At 41.8% G+C, this 19,858-nt stretch overlaps 1 protein-coding gene across 6 annotated transcripts in view; it reads right to left on the reverse strand.

The window, feature by feature from the left end:
• Positions 1–19,858, reverse strand: part of RASGRF2 (Ras protein specific guanine nucleotide releasing factor 2) — a 120,364-nt gene that overhangs the window by 10,105 nt on the left and 90,401 nt on the right. For all 6 annotated transcript variants that reach the window (XM_041463301.1, XM_041463300.1, XM_041463299.1 and 3 more), the window contains 5 exons: positions 16,106–16,212; positions 7,997–8,109; positions 2,216–2,276; positions 1,626–1,729; positions 440–524 (listed from right to left, as the gene is read on the reverse strand). In XM_041463301.1, coding sequence (XP_041319235.1) covers positions 440–524; positions 1,626–1,729; positions 2,216–2,276; positions 7,997–8,109; positions 16,106–16,212 — 470 coding nt within the window. The remainder of the gene's footprint in view (positions 1–439; positions 525–1,625; positions 1,730–2,215; positions 2,277–7,996; positions 8,110–16,105; positions 16,213–19,858) is intronic.

Consider the following 19,858-nt stretch of genomic DNA (forward strand, 5'->3'; position numbering starts at 1 on the left):
CAGGAAAGAAGGGTTGGGGATGCAATGGGAAGGTCTCCAAGCCATCAGCACTAAACCTGACTGGGAAGTCTCTCAGTAAAATTCAAGGAAAATTATAAAGGAGAAAGAGATGTGTAGGGATACAAAGGCATTGAACAGGACTGGTGTTCTATTTCTCTGGAGAAACTGAAGTTTCTTCATCAGGCTGAAAGGCACCGTGCCACAGTTTAAAACATTCTGCTCTCTTAAATTGCCACTGAAATGCTGAGTACCAATTATTGAAAATGAAAATCTTCATCTGCTTTGATCTAAATTGTTAATTACAAAGAGGCTGCAGCATTCAGTCACTAATAGGTAACACATCACATCACATTGCAACAGAACCCAGTATTTCTGTTCCAGAGGTCAGAGACAGTCCATGGGGATCCTGGAAAGCAAGTCTGTATTTGAGAGTACTTACATCATTGAAATGTTGACTAGTTTTCATAATATAGGGCGTTCTCTCATTTTTATCCACTTTCATCCAGCCCTGCCCAAGGAACTCTCTAGACATTGATGAGAGAGAAAAAAGCAAACAAAATCTTCTTAAACACAGTACAGAATCTGTCTGTTAACTATAGCCTAGGCAGATTTCAAGGATACCTCAATTTGCTGGAAGCTAATAACACAGCTTTACACTAATTCCAGCATCTCACTATACCATTTTTAATGCTGTCTAAAATGGTAAATAGTGTAAAGAAGATTTATTTTTCTCTTAATCTCCTCTCCCTTGTCACCTCATCCCAATTTCCAGCACTGTGACCCTATTTACACCACGTTATCCTTGTATGTGTGCAAACCCTTTTGCCAGGGCCTGATTTGGGGGGGTGGTGGCCACCCCAGCCTGGTGGCCACTGGCCCCCCAAGGGACACTCTCTGCCAGGACTGTCCTCCCCTCTCTACCACAGACAGTGGGTGTAGATGTGAGGAGATAACCCAGCTAAGAACCAACATCTCAGTCTGGAGAGCAGATGTGGGAAGAGATAAAAGAAATATTCCTGACTGTTTCACAAACTGTAAAAGACACAGGAGTTGCCACAGAGGCAGAAGCCTCCTACACCCTGAAAGCATTTGAGACTTTTCCCTGGAGTTTGGACAGATTCCATGGATGCTTCCCTGGGGATTGAGGGAAAGGATCTCAATGTGTGCTCCACCAACAACTGGATGGTAAGAGCCATTGAATCCTAAGTTGTGTTGTTTCTTCACCAGCTGTAACATTAACAGGTACCTTTTACTGGTACACAGTGTGAGGTGTGTTTACACTGTATACACCTACTAGTACTTTGTATACACCTACTTTGTCCTTATTCCTCTGTGGTATTAGTTTGTTTTAAGTCTTATATCTGTTAGTTTTCTGTCTATTAAGACACTGTATACACCTTCTAGTAGTTTTCTTTTTGTCCTTGTTCCTCTGTGGTTGTAGTTTAAGTCTTATATTTGTTAGTTCTGTCTATTAAGTAAATAATTCATTCTCTTATAGACCGAATCAGCCATTATTACAGAACTTGTGATCAAGAGTGGGTTTTGGGGTGGTGGCCACCTCCATAAAGCTGCCAGAGGCCTGGGCAAAGGGCAGGGAGCTATCCAAACCCCACATATGTGCTCACTCGTAGGGGATGCTGCGGAACACGACGTGGTCCAGCAGGGTGATCTGCTCCGCCAGCTCCATGGCCGACAGCGTCTCGAAGCACTCGGGCTTGGGGCAGTCTGGCTGCAAAGCAAGGACACCTCTGAGGGCTCCCTCCGTGCGCCCAGGGCACGAGGAGCTCCTGGGAACCCTCAGTGGGGCTGTAATTAACTTTGGGATCGGGAGAAATGAGGATTAACAACAATCGCGGACAGCACAAACGCCTGGCTGGAAACTCATAAAACAGGCACACAGCAGCTCAGGAGTATGAATGTGGGTTAACTAAACTCTGCATATTCTGCACTTATAGTTTCACACATATTAATTTCTTCTCCTTTTTGTAAATCTTGAGATTTTATCCAAATAATAGTAAAGTTTTGACGTGTTCATTTTTGATAGGGGCTCCAAAATCTTACACTCTTTTTCTGATTGAAATCAACATTCCTAGTATAAAAAACAGTATATCTGTTCAGAAATACTTTACAAGTTGCAGTTGTGTTACATTTTATTGACTCAAACACACAACATTTCTCTAGGAGTATTTGTGTTTAACTCTCAAGATGAACTTACCATCTGAATGATATCCTCTATTTTCAAATGGTTATCATCTTGATCATCCTGAGAAAGAGTCCTGAAAAATAAAGTGGCAGAACATCCTATATAAATAAAGTTGTCCACAGATATGACAAAACCTTATCATAGATCAACAAAATGTTTTATTTAAAATAAATCTCAAGTCTGCAATTGAGGAGGTAAAGGAAAAAAATAAATCTGTAGCCTACGAAGTCATGTCTTGCTTTAAGTAAAAATGTGTAAACTGTTACAACATCAGAGACACGTAGAAGAAATTATTTCCATGAAAGTTTAAGATCCTCAGCTAATGAATCGTGGAAATTGTCCAGTTCAGTGTCCCACACTGAGCTCTGTGTGTGGAAATGGACACAAAAATGCAGCTTTTGGTTGTAGCAAGGACATGATTTCCTTTCAGTAATAAAAGTGTTAATGAATATTTCCAATTCTGCTCAGAAACCTGTGATTATTATGGTTATTTCAGAGTGATGGGTCAAGAATTAATTAGGCAAAAGTAAGCACTGATCAAACCTCTATCCTGATGTAGCATATTGGCACATAATTACAGGACCTTACCCCTTCATGTGGGAATTACAGACACAAAGAAACTGTGACAACATTGGATTTATGTAATACAGGAGTGAGAAGATTTAGGGAGAAGGAACATAGGTCAGAATGCAAAAGGCTGTCAGAAAGGACGCTTTATTATTTTTTTTTTCTTTCTTTTTTCCTTTTCCCCATAAGGGCTGGAAACTCCTTGTGCCTGCAGGGCAAGGCGTGTTTGCCTCTCCAGGAGAACCCTAAGCTCCTTGCCCTGAGAATCAGGAGTGCAGCCTCAGTCCCTGTAAATAGCCTGCCAATCTGTCCTGCAGAGCAGCTTATTCCGCGCTGCTCCTCATGCCTGGGGGCCTGCAGGAAGGTGTTGTTCATCCTGTGGCAACAGCCCCTGGCAATGAACACCACACAGGCCCTGTCCCTCTGCCCCAGGAATTCTCACCAGTCTTGTAAAATCTGAGTTACTTAAACATAACTTCATGTTATGTTTATGTTTGATCAGGTTGCTGCCTTTGATGCAGAAATTGTTGTATTTGCTTAATATGAAATAAAGTATGAAACATGGGATTCTGAAAAGACTGGAAACAGTCACCCTTCCCCCATCTTTGCCTCCTGATACTCTCTACCATGACATCTCATGTTTTATGTAGACTTTCAATCTGTCATTCTAAACAAATGCTTTTTTCCTAGCACAGTGGTCTCATGAAAAAACCCAAAACCAACTCTCCTTTTATGCATAAATATTCTACAGCGAAAACTGCAGAGGACAACAGATCATAGGCTGGATAGTGGTAATTTTTTGACAGCATCAACAGCAGCTTCCACTTCACTCTGTGCTGCTGTCAGCCTTGGGACACCCAGTTCCAGCAGAGGACTGGGGACACTCACTGGGCTGCCCAGCCCTGCCTGGACAGCTCCCACTGCACTCCCTGCAGAGCTCCTGGGAGCTGGGAAGAGGCACATCCTTGTGGAAAGTCACAGGAGACAGCAAAGGCACAGAGGGGCTCTCCTGAGCTGTGTCACCCTTGGGGAGGACAGAACAGGGTGACTCCTCCAGTATCTTCAGAAATGAAGGAAGAAAATATAAAATAAACACTTTTCTAATTCTTAGAATCACCAGTTAACATTCTCTCTCTCTCTCTCTCTCTCTCTCTCAAATATTACAATAATTTTCTACTTGAAAGTACTAAGCATGTGTCTCATCCTTTGCTTGTGGCACATGAAGCATGTAACAAATATTTAAAAGCTAGGGCAAGTTAGAGAGCCTGAAATGTGTTGTTTGGTGAGATCACAGAAGGCAGAAAAATTGTTCATCCATCACTTTTTGACATCTGCATATCCCTCGATTTCGTGTATGTTTGGTCTGAAGAAGAAGAAGGAGGAGGAGCTGTTTCTGGAAGCAACCTGTTTTTCTCCAAATAGGATTTATCTATCCAAGTTATTCACTGCTGTTCAGTCTGAACTTACACCTTCCTGCTTCATTATCAATCAAATTTTATCTAGATTTTGGGGGCTAGCAAATCAGGCTGATAAAATCTCAAGCAAAATGTACATTGGGAGTTCTGCCTAGCTTTCAGAACAGATACTGAATTAAAAAAGCATTTTTACCCTGAAGAGAAACCCTGTCAGTGCACACAACAGAAATCCCATCAAGCAAGAAATACCAGCTGCTTTGTTTGATGACTCAAGGCATGAAGCAGCTCAGCATCTCCCATCAACATTTTCCTTGTCATTCGTGTTCCAAACAGAGCCTTTCCCAGAGCTGACCTGATGGATCTTTGGAACACAAACCAACCTTTCCTGCTCCTCTGATCTCTGCTAACATCCTTTCCAAGGATGTGCATGCATGCAAAGGCTGAGGCAGTTTGTGAAAAGACGTTTTTGTACCCAATATCCTTCAGGGAGACATAGACAATACCAGTGTTAAGCCACAGAAAGCATGAACTTTTTTTCATGAATGTTTGAAATGGAATTTTTTACAAGAAATGCTTGTCCTAAGCCCATTCTGCATTTGTCAGCCTTTCAGAATCACGAGTAGACTACAAAAACTGAGATGTGGGGAAGCCAGGGCCTACAGTGACAGCTGACAGGCAACCCAGAATTCTGATAGAATACATGTTTTAGACAAAATGCCTGCAGCAAGCACCTCTGCAGAACAACAAAATTTTACAGCACTCACTTGGCAAGCGGGTGAGTGACTATTTTTATGAAGGACACATCCACTGGATTACTCCTTATTCCCATTTTCAACCCATCCCAGAGAAACCTTTTGAATGGAAGTTTTTTGAACCAAATCTCCCAGTTACAACAGATCTGTTGGAAATCATGGAAATCATGCTGTCAGACAACTTCAAACAAATTGGTTTGTAAGTATTTGTAACAACAGTAAAAAAAGCCCTTCAGTTCCAGGTAATTTATATTTCCCCTCTAAGCAGAACTAGATGACAGGTCTCAGAGAAGGATGACATCCCTCCAAGGAGCAGGGCAGAGGCTGAGCAGCTTTTCTCCAAGCCAGACCCTGAACAGGAGCCAGAAGAGAAACACAAACCCTGGGACCACCTCTGCACATTCTGCCAGGGGACAGACCAAGCCACAAGTCCCTGCCTGGGTCCTGTCACCGTCCATGCAGAAAGAGCCAGGATGCCTGAATTCACAGAATTTTGGTGGAGAGGATCTCCTCTGTGACAGGGAGAGACCGTGGCAGGAGTGCTGCATTCCCTGCCTGACCTTTGTTTTGTGGTTTTGTGCTTCAGGTAACCACAGGGTCCCACCACAGGGCTCCTTGGTGATGCAAAGCCTTCATAATGGCCCTCAGAGCCTATGGAAGGCTGAAGGAACTCAGGAAATATTTTTTTCCACTGCAGGCCCTCTCTCCACGCTCAGAACACTGATGTAACCTGACGTGGCAGAGGATCCCCAGTGTGCTGCAGAGGAGGGACCCTGCAGGGTGTGCAGCCCTCCAGGGTGGCTCAGGGGAGCCTTGGCCCAAAGCTGAGCAGTTGTGGGTCAGCAGGAGCTGGTTCTGCAGCAAACAGAGATCTCTGCAGGCAGCAAACAGCCAGAGCTCTCCAGTCTAGGGCCTGACCTACTGAACCAGCCAGGGCACCATGGGGCACAGAACAAACCCCACGTCATCACCCCCTCCTCCTGCACCTCAGCAGCACTCCTGCTTTCAGTGAAATGTAGAAAAAGCTGTGTTCCTCTGGCACTGGAACCCTCTCTGCCCCCTGTGCAGTTGTGCTGTCAGAGGGGACACAGGCAGGTCAATGCCACCTCTCTGACTGTTCGTTTCTGACCCCTCATGAAATCTGCTCCAGAACTGTAAAAGGATGTTTGCAACCTGCCAGGAAAGCTAAACCCCCTGACAGGAGCTATTCCCCCATTTCATATTCTGGTTATTGCAAAGTTGAGCTGCCAAAGAGCAGCTGGCTCTGCCTCTGAGTCCACCACCAGGCTGAGGAGCAGAGGGACCCCTGGATACCCCAGGACTGAGTGCTCAGTTTCCACAGGACAGCAGGTCCCTGCTCCCACCAGCAATACAGCTTATTTTTAAAGCTTATAAATATTTCTGTTTGAAGAATGTGCAATAAAAATTAAGGACTGTGGAAGAGCAAAGGAACGTGCACTCATGTGTCAGTATCACAGATAAAGTTACACACAAACAGCTGCTGATTATTCCTTATATCCTATAAGGATTATTACATCTTCATATCCTGTAAGATTATTCTTTATATCCCATAACTGATTACTCAATTAGCTATATAGCCTTGCTGAGGGCCTGTGTCTCCAGCAGCAGTTACAGTGCTTTGTTAAACTCTGGAAATCACTCTTAATTACCAGACAGTTCCCAGAGGTGATCTGAACACCTCCCCCTTCCAGTGAAAGGATGAGAAATTGTATTGAAATTTAATTCACACATGCTTAGCAGCACGACCAGTCTTGAAAAACAATAAAGGAGTTTTTAGCCAAGGCTGAAAGAAAAAACTATTTTTCCATTTCTTTTGCTTTGCCAAAAATTTAAAAAAAAAATCAGAGAATGGTCAAAAATTCACTCTGAATTTTTGAAAAATTTGTAAAAATGGAAATATCTGATGAACTGTATTCACTGGTGCATCAGACACTGTGCTCAGGTACTCAGTAATCAGTTCTAGGAGGGGAGAGAGGACAAACAATAACAGCCATTTCCTAGAACTGCAGTAAAAGGATGCAAATGGAGATAATTCATTGTTTACACATAAATACAAAGGTCCGTTTTTTCATGTAACTGCTAGTGGAAATTGGCTCATTTGAAACTGGGTACAGGAAATTGCTGACCAGCTTGTATGGTAAAGGCCTATAAATCCATTATTCTGCGAGGAACAGCCACCCAAGGCTTGTTTTAAAACATTTCCTTAAGAAGCTGAAAGTTTTAGGGTAATTTTACCCACTGTGAGAAAAACCTTTGCTGTCACAAACATCATCAAAATCCACATCATCCTCATCCTTCTTGCTCTTTTGACTTGCTGTCTCTTCCAAAGAAACAGAAAACAATCCTTTTACATGGAATAGCAGCACACACAGTATTATTAAAAGGAGGATTATTTTTGTTTATGAAAGAAAAAAAGGTGCTTTTAATAACAACTTATCTGTGCTTTTTATCTTTTGTTTGATATTTGTGCTCCCAAGTGATTTTTTCAGACCTTTTTTTTCATTTATCTGTTGGAAACCTGTCAAATGGTCTTAGAAAACTCAGGCATATTCTATTTATTGCCCACTTATTGGTTTACCTGCAAAATACTTACATAAATGTTAATAAAGTACACCATAGTTTTATCTTTGCATTTCATGATGCTTTATTTTTATCACTCCTTAGTCTATAGATGTTTCAACTAATTTATTTATTTAATTATTGCTTAGCATTTAAACGTTTACTACTCCTCAGGATGGCAGAACAATGGACTTGAAACCAGCAGCTGTAAAATATTCACACTTTGTAGACAGAGCTGTTTTCACTGATATTGAAGGCTGAACTCATGGTTGCCAGCTGTTCTGCAGCAAAGCTTTCCAATACAGGTATTTTTATGAATGAAACTTAAAATAGGCTCTGCTTTATGGCTCATAAAACACTCAGTAACCCTTCAAAATTAAATACTCTGGAGGGAAACCCAACCCTGTGAATTCTATGATACACAGTCTGTCTCCCTCTCTCCTACAGGTAACATGGGAAATAACTGGAAATGCATTTACCTCAGTATGTTTGCAGTAGCTTTCCTTTCTTGTGGCAGAAGGTCAGGATCTCTCAAAACTTCCTCCAGCAAATTTAACACATTCATTTTGAGCTCGTTGTTCAGCTCAAAATCCTGAAAAGAAAAAGGTTTTACTACCTTTAGCCTTAACAGTTTTGATCAAACAACTAAAATAATGGGTTTGCCTTTTCTTTTTCAATTAGGTTTGAATTATTTATTTTTTTAAATTTTTTTACTACTGTTTGAAAATATTTAGAGAAAGTTGTGGTGCAAGAGTAAACTGGCCACAAAAGTAGGATCTCCCAAAGGCTGGGATTTTTTTCCTTTTTGACTTTTGCCTTCTGTGTGCCTTCCTTTTCTGAATTATCACCTGCATCTGGCCAAGACCCACAACATCCTCTCTGTGTTCAACTGCAGTTCTGGCACCACTGCCCAGCAGGGCAGGACCCTTCCTCTCACTGCTGCCTTGAGGTTCTCTGCTCATCTGCCTCCCCTCTGGTGTTTCTTATCTCACACCCACCCTGTTGGAAAGTCTGCTTTTTGTGGAGCACTCAAACCAGTAAGTTCACTAAATAATCTGGCCCTGCACTGAAGAGCTTCAGCATTTTAATTACCTCTGGGGCAGATGGATACCTGACTGAGGACTGAGATTCAGGGACATGCAGCAACCACTCATCTGATCTCTGAATTTGGAGAAATCAGACAGTATTAGACAATCTACAGACACAGAATGTACAAGCTTTGAGGTGGGAAGTTACAGGCAACTCTTGGGGTAGACTCCAAAAATTCTTGTATTCAGCTGCTTTGTAACATTTTGATAGGAGAACAAACCCCAGCCCTTCAGCTGCCTGGTGCATCACAGATCCTCCCTGATAACCCACAGCTGCCTGCAAGCAGGACCACGCGTGTGCAGAGCCCCCTCTCGTTTCCATGGCAACAGGAGGCATGAAGTTACTGAAAATGGGGAAGATTTGGCACCTCAGCACAAGAGCGTGGTGTTTCACTCCCAAAAAGCCCCCACAGCCCCTGCTGTGCTGAGGAGCTCTGGAGATGTGTGCCTCTGGGAGCAGCAGAGCCAGCCCAGGTGAGCACAGCTCAGGTGAGCCACCAAGACAGGTGCGATGCCTTGGGAAGGCTGACCTGGAGCAGAGGCTGTGGAGGCTCATTTGGAAATGGGAGTTCAGAGCAGGAGGGGAATGAGTGCTCATCACAGGACGTGCCACAGCCACCCGCACAGCACTTTGGAGAAAGGCTATTGCTCCAAAGTCAGCGCGCAGCAATCACCTGCCCTGGGCATTTCCCTCCTGTTACAGCACCTCCTCCTCACTCCTCCACAGCCTCCTCACCTGGGCCTCAGCTAATTAATACTCTGGAACTGATTAATATCTGTGTCTCATTTTTTTCTGGAGATGTTTACCTGTATTTGAGGGTGTTGGAGAACAGGAAGCTGAGATATCAAACATTCAGCTCAAAGCCAAGTGAAAACTCTTTCTGAGCACTGCACTCTTGTTTTCTAAAGCACATTTTGTATAGCCAGGCTCTGAAATGCCTCCCTTAGGAGCTGTTTTAGCCTGTTTGCAAGGACAGACAAGAGAGCCTTTCCATATATTTGGGGTATGGAAATGGGACTAATTAGAGAAAACACAAGGAATGTAGCTAAACTACATGACAGTACTGTGAAGGAAAATAATTTGAAATATAAAACTGTCAAAACTTAGAAAGGAGAAACCTTGAGTCTGCACAAGCCCAAGCAACCAGTGTAATTAATGAGTTTTTCCTGTAGTTCAGTGGCAGACACTGTATGAAAGAGGATGGTATCTCTGCAATCTGTGCTACAGAAATATCCCAAATGATATGAACAAGTGTCCAGGGGGTGACACATCCCCCATCCTCATTCAGCACTGCTGGGTAAAGTCCTCAGGCAGATCACATCATCGTGGCCAGGATTTTATCTCCAAGCACAGCTTTCAAACCACAACTGCTTGATTCTTTTCATTATGAGATATTTTCTCTCAAGATGTCTTGTTTTATTGAAAACACACCTATGACCAAAAAAGTCTAGAATTTTAAAAATTCTTTCATTTGCAAATAGGATGGGAGAGTCTTGCCTATAATTATCAGATTCAGCCAAACCAAAGCATTTCCAGGTCTTGCATGGTTACATGCTAATTCTTATAATAATGACAATTAATAATTTGGTCATGATCATTAAAACTTGTTTTACTGAGTAATCTCCATAAGATAGCTGTGCTGGGATTGCTGGGGAAACCCAAAGTTATGGTTTTCTTTTTTAAAGTCATGTAATCTGTTTCTCATACCGTGATGAGGGAAAAAAAAAAACCCTATGAAAAAATGTGGGAATCAGAAGAAAAATGAAGAACTAATCTCTTTCTCTAGTCAAGGCCACTATTTAAGTGGTGCTGAGATTCCAGTGTGAGGAGCCATATATATTAAAAAGGTAACAGGGAAAATATTGCATTTAGAATGTACATGCACTTGACTTTTGTGGAGAAAGGCTGAAAGGTTTGTATTGTAAGAATGATACAAACACCAAAATACTTAGCAACCAATTTTAAGTACAATTTAAAAATAACTAAAGAACTCTAAATACATGTAGATTATCTCTAGCTGTATTATGGGTGTCACACATGAATATTTATCTGTTTATACTACAGGACACTTAGATCCACAGGTAGCTATTTATGGCTTGGATATATGTGTACGTATATCCAATTCTACATAATTTTACACCACATTTCTGACTTGTAGTTCTAATTTACATATCAGAGAAGCAATACAGTTGGTCAGACAGGAATCCTGCAACTTCCCAGCAGGCACATTTCAATTTGACAGTGGTTCACTAGAGGGTCACATACCTCTAATATACTTTAGAGTCTACAGTAGCCTAAAGATTTGCGGGTATTACTCAGATTTGAAATCACTGGCCAGAAGAAAAGAGAGTGCAGCACAGGCAACAGAAAGCAAGGAAAGAAAACCAAAACTTCACCATGCTAAGATGCATTTTAAAACTAAAACCAGTAGATTTATTGTGGGTGGTTTATACACAGATTATGTTTTCAATATTTGACATGAGCTCAGTGAAACCCCAGAAGCTTTCCCTCTCCCCTTTCTTTAAGGGCTCCTCAGTGAGAGGAAATGCATCTAAGCATTGTGGGGAACACTGAACAATCCAGACAGGTAAAATTGAGCTAAAACAGGAACATGATTTATGCTTGAGTAGGCCAGTGAGAACTACAGAAGAACAGGAGGGAGGGAAGAAAGAGGCAGGAGTGGAGAGAGATCCACTGGAAGACTTTTTGCAAGGAATTTGGAATATTTGTAAGTAGATGGGGATTGCCTTACAATTCTCCTGTATCTGTCCTCATGCCAAAACAAAAGCAGGTAATTATTCCAATGGCAGCAGATGAGTGAGTGAGTCTTAATCCTGTGCACAGCACATCAAACACCATCAGAGCTCAGTGAAGTTACTCCACTGCTGCCGGCTTCCACTACAGTATTTCCTTTTGAAGCATAAAACCACACTTCACCTACCACACACAATTGTGTTGAGCAAAATCTGTGTAAATTCACATGCAACAAAATGTTGGCACAGGTGGAAGGCAGAGGTAAATGGAATTATTACTGGTTTTCTGGAAAATTCATCCCTGAGCTTGAAATAAGTCTGGCTTACTTCAAGAAATAAGTTGTTTCAAGGCAGCTTGGGGTCAATCTGCAACGTAGTCAAAATACAGTGTGTCTTGTGAAGCACAGTTTGTTAATATTTCTACAATTAACTAAGTATAAACTCACCAAATATCTTATTCATTACTTTATACCATTTAATATGAGGTAAGTGGGGCTCATATAAAGGATTTTCAATTTTTTTTATTCAAAGGAAATTGAAAGAAATTGAATTGTCTACTTCATGTGAGCTAACACAATTTGTAACTAACTGAAATAATCTGTTCTTAGACAGCCCTCTGTCTCCAGGGGATGTCCCCAGGTGCTGTCAGTAACTCCCTGTGGCAATGCTGCTGCTGGGAGCTCACCACAGCTCCGTGGGGATGGCCAAGAGCACGAGCTGCAGCGGGGCAGCAGGCACACACCATGACCTGCATTCCAAACATGAGCCACTGTCCACTGCCCAGGCTGTGTGCTCACTGGGTGACTGTCCTGGGTTTTAAAATAAGTGTGTGTTCAATTTCCATCTGCCAGAGCTGGGGCAGTTCTCTCTGTCCATGGGGCAGATTTCTTTATCTCTCCCACAGCCAATCCTCCCTCCCACGACAGTGATTCAGGGACACTGTCCAGCAGCCAGGAGTCTGTGAGAGAGCTGCTCCAGCTGAGGTCTGCAGAGAGGGCAGTGGGAACAAGCCCTCAGCTGCCACGCAGAGCTGGGGAGACTGGAGGGGCCAGATGTGACAGCTTTTTCCTTGGACAAGCCCCACTTCAGTCTGCTTGCCACAGGAGCAGAAGGAGCTTTGCTTTGCAATACAAGTGTTTAGATAAAAAGCAAGGAAGCATTGCTAAATAAAACAAGGCTGCAAGACCTGACATGAAACTCATACTGAGACTTTCTGCCCCTGGCCCCCTTTTGCCTTCCTATTTTTCCACCTCTGCAGGAGCCAGTGGGAGTTTTATCCTCGTGAGCCCTTTCTGTCCCCACCAAGGCTCCTGCTCCCTGTCATCCTCTGCCTCATCACTGGTGTGCTCATTGTTTGCAGCAGGAGAATCCTGCTCTGCTCCTCTCAGTCACATTTCAAAACCAAAATGTAAACATAAGCACTGTGCTGTTATTTAGGGCAAAAAGAAAGATTTGCTGGCTTGCAGGTGTATGAATGGGAAAAAAAAAAAAAAAAATGAAGAGGAGAGGTATGGAATAAAAAGAACAGAAATGTAAACAAAACAATCTGGAATACCTAAAGCTACCTTTTATACTGTGCTGGTTTTGGCTGATGAGCAGCACAGGTTTGGCTGCTCTTGCTCAGGGTGGCAAAAACAGGGAAGTATGTGTCCCCTCACCTGGGGATGGCTTGTTCCCAAAATTTTATCTGTGCCTTGACAGCTCCTCAGGACATTCATTAGTGCCCTCCACAAAGGGCTGCAGATCTGGTACTACCATGTGCATATTTACTTGAAATTTAAGTAAGGCTTCTATAGCGTATGACCCAAGTTTTAAGAGCAATTAAGGATTTCTAAAGAATTGTTTAGAATGATTTCAAGACAACGAAGCCACTTTATGAAAGCCCATGCTCACTGAATAGGCTGATTCATTAATTTTAATGATTCTGTTTTCTGCTCACAGACAATTCCTACATTAAATGCTGTCCATGCTTAGATACATTTTAAAAAAATAAAAACAGAGCAATGCTAAACCATCCCTAAATGTGGTTTTGACACAGCTGCAAGACAGTGGAAGCTAAGTGATTCCACAGCACAGACCTTCCAAACCCCAGCCAAGGATTTTCTATAGCCAAGAGAGCAAACACAAGGCCCTGCACCATTTGTTTGGCTAACTCCTGCATCCCTGGCTCATGCAGTAACCCTGACCCATGTTCCTGCACGCAGGAGAGCAGCAGGCTGAGCCAGCCAAAGGGCTCCAGAGGGAGCCAGGGAGGGTAGGGAATAGTGAAGTGGGATGATGCCAAAGCCCTGGAATGGCTGTGTGTGAGTCCTGCTCCAGTGCACAAGGCATCAGGACAGCAGTTCAGGCCCTGGTGAGGCAGAGAGCACCAGGACAGAGCTGCAGGTTTGGTCAGGAGCTGCAGCACCAAAGCAGGTCTGCAGCACCATCTCCCAGCTGACAGAGAAATAAGGACACACTTTACACAGCCATGGACTCTGATTCTCTTTGCAGCCACTGATGAGGAAATGGCATTTTGACAAAAGAGAGAGTGTGTGGTTGGTCATCTTTAGCTGTGGTGTGGGCTGCTGATGACCACAAAGATTTCAGGACACTGCAAGGAGAACAGTCTCTGCACAGAGAGAAATTGCCCATTTGGTGCTGGGAGTTTTTGCAGCAAAACCAAATTCAAAGCCAGGTAGAAGAAAAATTATCAAAATTACTCATTTGTCTTTGCAAACATCCACTTACTTTCACTTATTTTCACTTATTTTCACTTATTCTGTAAGCTAGGTTTTTTTTATTTGGAGTTTTTTTAGAATAAAACCTGCCCTTTCTTTTGAGACTCAGACCTGCTCTTGGCTGTTCATGAAGGATATCTCAGCCAAGGTTGCCGAGTATCCAAAAAACAATGCAAAAACCATAAAACATAAAAAGGTTTTTGGCAGGTGTGTTGTTCTTAAAGAATTTCAATGCTTACATTGTTTTGTCATTGTGGAAACTGAATCAGGATTCCCCCTCACCAGACACTGGTGGCTCAGGATCTGCAGTTTGTGTTGTTACTGTAAAATAAGCTTGGAGCTACTGCTCTCCCAGGACTCTCTATCTTCACTGCCAACATTTCACATTGTTTGGCCAGACAGTAATTCTTCACTAGTCCTCCTTAAAGTAGTCCTGTCCCATATTTTTTGGCAGCAACTAGTCAGTCTTTTCTGGTTTGCTCAGGCCTGTCCTTTCTCTCTCCCTAGTCTCACAAGTAAACAACACAATAATCTGATTATTGGTCTGCTGCTGTAGCACTTCTTACTTCCCATGCCAAAGCATTTTGAATTATTTGCTGTATTGGAAGAACAATGGACTAGAAGAGCTAACAAATTAAAATCTGACACCTTTACCATGGATAAAATAAATGGCAGTGAGATACCAGGGAGTGCAGGTAACAGCTTCCACTTTGAAAATGCACAATGAACTATTACTCACTATCTTTGTCCTCTTCGTATTTTTACAATACCAATTGCAAATGTGATACAAAAGCAACTGCAAAAGAATTCAGCTAAACTACTTCTAGTCATTGTCTAACATACATAAAGGTTTGCACATTTCCACAATTACATAAATTTTAATTAGCACAGAGGATCAGCTCAAGTCATAGAAGACATTTAATATGAACTGGAACACAATAAGCACCTACAGTAACACAAAACCGTAATAAAAGTCTGCTACCACTTCTGTTACAGCTCAATATTTGCTTGGTTCTGACTTTAATTTAACAGGGAGTCAAAATTTGGTGTACACAGGCTGCTCCCAGTAACTTGAAATGATTAATCACTCCCACGATACCAAGATAGATTTTACTAATCTCTTCTGGGCTGTTCAGCTTTCCAAACAAACCAATTTTGCCACTTACACCTCTTACTGAGTTAATTCTCTAGCAAACTTAGCCTCTACGAAAATTAAACCCTTTATATGGGAAAAAGGGAACTGATTTCACATAAGAGAGTTTGACATTGCTGCAGTTAGCTTTTGAGATCAAGTATCCTTTATCAGCAGCCTGAAGTGACAAAGCAGTCTGTAAGAGCCATGAAGCACCATCTGCACAAAGTGTACAAAAATCTCTCACCCTTCCTTCCTTCCTTCCTTCCTTCCTTCCTTCCTTCCTTCCTTCCTTCCTTCCTTCCTTCCTTTTTCTTTTCCTTTCCTTTTTCTTTTCCTTTCCTTTTTCTTTTCCTTTCCTTTTTCTTTTCCTTTCCTTTTTCTTTTCCTTTCCTTTTTCTTTTCCTTTCCTTTTTCTTTTCCTTTCCTTTTTCTTTTCCTTTCCTTTTTCTTTTCCTTTCCTTTTTCTTTTCCTTTCCTTTTTCTTTTCCTTTCCCTTTTTCTTTTCCTTTCCCTTTCTTCTTTTCTTTCTGTCACTCTTTCTTTTTCCCTTTTCTTCCCTGAACCTCCCTTCCCTGAACTTCCCTTCCCAATTTTCAATACTCCTCTGCATCCATGTCAAATTCTCCCAGCACCTGACAGCCTGAAGGATATTTTCTTTATGGATACTGCACAAACCACTCGTGTTTCTTGCCCTCCCTCCCCTGCCAACACCACTGTGCCATCACAAACCACACCCACGGACGTGCCTCCCCATGCGAAATTCACCGCAAATAAATAACTGAGTAAACTTCTGCATGAAAACACACGTTGTTTAACACAGGCAGAGCGGCTGGGCGGGGCTGCCCGTGGCAGAGCAGAGTGAGATGCTGATCGCTGTGAGTTTGGGGGTACCTGTGAGTGTTTGGAGACCCAGTGGCGCAGCACGTTGAGCACGCGGTTGGTGGCGGCCCTGCGGATGATGAACTCCTTGTCGCACGTGCGCTCCGAGTTGTTGAACCCTGCACACAAACAGAGCCACGCTGCAGTCAGGGGGAGATTTAAAACTAACAAGAATTACAATACAATGGAGGTGACTTGGGTAAACTGAAGGCTTCCAGGATATTTCTGCGCAATAAAAAGGAAAGGGTGAAATGTGAATGTCTAGACCAAAGAAATTCTGCAGCAGCAGTGCCACACAGCCTTGCCCATCACAGCACAGACACCTCCTGGGGTCAGCACTCAGCTCCACAAAGGTGAAGAATAATTGCCTGTGCAATTACATCTCAAGGCCTCCCTTCGGCACGGAAGAAATAAAATAAAGTGTATCAAGAAATGAAGTGAATGAAAAACCCCTGAAAACAAAGAAGGAGTTTTTTTTTTTTCAGGATGGAAGACATTTACAGCATGGAAAAGGACTAGATCAAAGCTAGGCCTGTAATCAAACAGATCTGAAAAGTCAGTATGATTTGGAAAAGAAAACAGGTATATTTCAGAACTAGTAAAGAACAAAGGAGGAGAACAGTTTAAACACAGAGGAGAAAAAGGTTAGAGGGAGAAATCTTCCTTCTCAAGAGCAGTATAGTACAGGCTCTACTAATCAACACTTCAAGTAAGTTATTTGGGGTTTTCCACCACTGAGATGACAACAAAATGGGAAGATATAAGGAAAACACATTTATAGATCCAGCCACCTCAAAACCAAGATTTTCCAGATGCAGCATTTCCCAACTCAGCTTTTATGGACAATTTTTTTTTTTTTTTTTGTCAGCAATATTTACTTATAAAGATATAGTTTTAATAATAAACAAGACATTTTCTCCCTACATTCGTATTACTCATTCTGCTGTAGCTTTATAAAAAATAAATCCATATGCTAAAATGATGATTGCATTATTATTTTAATAATAATGAAATTGCTAAGCCACTGAATGTCTTTTAAAAAATGATAACTCTGAAGATAGTCTTGAGAAGCTTGCATTTTTCTTAGTTTTTGTCAGATTTTCTCTGGCATTGTGCTGCTCTCCATTCCATTCAGTGCATACTCCAGAACAGCTGGGAACACCCCCCCCATATGACCTGTACTTTACTATTTTTTTTGGCATAAAAGCAGCTCGAAAGCCCATTTTGTATTATTATAAATAGTACAGGCAGATTAAACTTCTATTTCTTCTGTGATAAACCCATTGGAGGGTTTTCTGGAGGCTTGTATTGGTTTTGCTCTATTCTTACAACAGACAATGCAGAAAGGCCAAATTGCTGCTCTGTATTTTTGGCAAGAATAGCAAGACAGGAAGTGTTTAACTGCAGTCTCACATCTTTTACTGCAGGTTAGACCTCGATCCCAAATGTATTTTCTATCTACACTTACACTTCATGGGCATTTTTAAACTACAGCATATTATGCTGTAGATGGCATCTAAGATTCAATATCAAAGAAAGTTTAATACTGAAGCATTTTAGGCAGGTTTTTTTGCCCATAAAGAAAAAAATAAAGACAATCTCTGAGGCTTTTTTTCAGCAAAAGGTAATACAGGCAACGTTTTGCATGTTAATTTTCTATGCCTTTCACAGTTAACCTATTGCAGAAGCAATTAGGAACAGACATTATAAACTGTTCAATTAGCCACTTAATTGCAGCAATGAAAGTCACAATGAAAATTATATATTAAAGGAGCGAAGTCTTTACCAAGGTAACATTAAGGAAAAGAACTTCAGTACACTGGGAGGAAAAGAGAGAGAAGCCTACAGAGACAGTTTTCAGTGAGCTACAAAAAAAAATAGAAAGAGGGAAGGAAAAAATTAAAGCCTCCAGAGACCAATTCAGCAAACCTGTATGGCCCTCAGAATTTCATCAATTTTTAAGCAGTAATTAGCTTGCTGTAGAAAATGAGCCCCACGTTCACCCAGATCCACATTCTCTGCACTTCGTGTTGATGTGCTGAACCAGTAAATGGAGATCTCCATTTGTGTGAGAGAGGAACTGAGCTGAGCACAGCTGGCCCCTCCTGTCAGGGACTGGGCAGAGCCAGCTCCCCCCAAACCTCCAGGCTGAGCCCCCCAGCTCCCTCCACAAATCTTCATGTGCACAATAACAAATAATTTAATTGGGATTCTGGGTGGACCTGCCCGCATCCAGACCCGACGGGGAAACAACCTGAAACACTCCACAGTAAATATCTGTTCCTCTCCTGAAGGAAGAAATCTTTCCACGTTAGAAATGCCAGCAGTATTTCTAATTATTAATCATCTAAGTGGGCAGCTGCCTCAGTGAGTGCTACTTTCAAGAAATGTTTTTCACCATTATCTGTTGAAATTATTAATATGCACTGGTGCCACAAATAGTATCTGCACATAATGGTGATACAGAATTTTTACCACAGGCTGTCAAACACAAAGTTAACCTGACAGCATTGCTAGTTTCACTGAATTACTTCTTTCAATATTATTTAATCACTCTGTTCATTTACTTGTCTTTAGATTGTGTTACGCAAAAAATCCAGTCTCACCTTCACATGTTTTCTTTTGTGCACTTCAATAAAAACCTGGTATTTTTATAGCTTCCTCTATTACCAAAGATTAAAAATACAGGTGCTGAATAGACATAAATCTCTGCATTAAACACCTTATCAAAAAAGCTAAAACTTTTAGAGCTTCCACTATCACCAAAGATTAAAAAAAAGTATGTGCTGGATAGAGAGATAAATTACAGTATTGCAACTTTAAAATCCACCTCACCCTGGAGGAATATCTGTATCACAGTAAATTCTGCACCATATACTTTAAAGAAACTAAACATGCACATTTTCTTTTCTATTTCAGTTAAGATGTCAAAACCCCTCACTCCAGTTACAGCATTTCTGTATCCAGTATGTGTCCCTGCCCATGGCAGGGGGCTGGAACAAGATGTCATTAGGGTTCCTTCCAAACCAAACCATTCTAAGATTAGCCTGAGATTAATAAAACAGCACATGATTCCTGATCATAGTAATTAACTTGTCCAAAGTTTTGATGATATAATATCCACTTTTAAGGGTTTAGCTACATAAAGAGAAATTTGTTCACAAGAATTGCTGCAAGTTATTCAGAGTCATGAAGCTTCTGGTGTCTTTTGCAGCAAAAAAACTTCATTTCAGAGGCTGATGTGATGTGCCAGTTTCAATGAACCACCCTGAAGGTGTGTTAGCACCCAGCAATGGGAGAAAATCACACTCAGACTTTGGGGAGACCCAGAGAGTCCCAGGGATGTGGAAGGAGAACATTCAGGGCCCACCGGGTACATGACAAGTAATAATATCCCTCAGATAATATCCATCAGATATTATGTATCAGATATTATCAAAATAATAAATAATGTAATCTGATATCCATCAGATGCACCCCAGATTTGTAGGCCAGCCTCACCACTCAGCCTGGCTGGAATCCTGACACCTTAGCCAACATCAATGCTGCTTTCTGACCTGCATAAAGAACAAACACCAAAAACGCCAGGCTTGGGGCACAGCACTTTTCATCCACAGATTAAAACTGAAAAGGCCTCTCCAATAAATGCAGCACAAAAGAAAAAGCTCTCCAATGCACAAAGGGATTGTATTTTTCTTACTTCAACACACCTAAGAAAGTTTGGATGAGTGTTTGTAGATTCCCATACTTGTTGGTCATATGTTC

The sequence above is a fragment of the Pyrgilauda ruficollis genome, unplaced genomic scaffold, assembly GCF_017590135.1.
Source record: "Pyrgilauda ruficollis isolate IOZ18807 unplaced genomic scaffold, ASM1759013v1 scaffold164, whole genome shotgun sequence".
NCBI classification, from domain to species: Eukaryota; Metazoa; Chordata; class Aves; order Passeriformes; family Passeridae; genus Pyrgilauda; species Pyrgilauda ruficollis.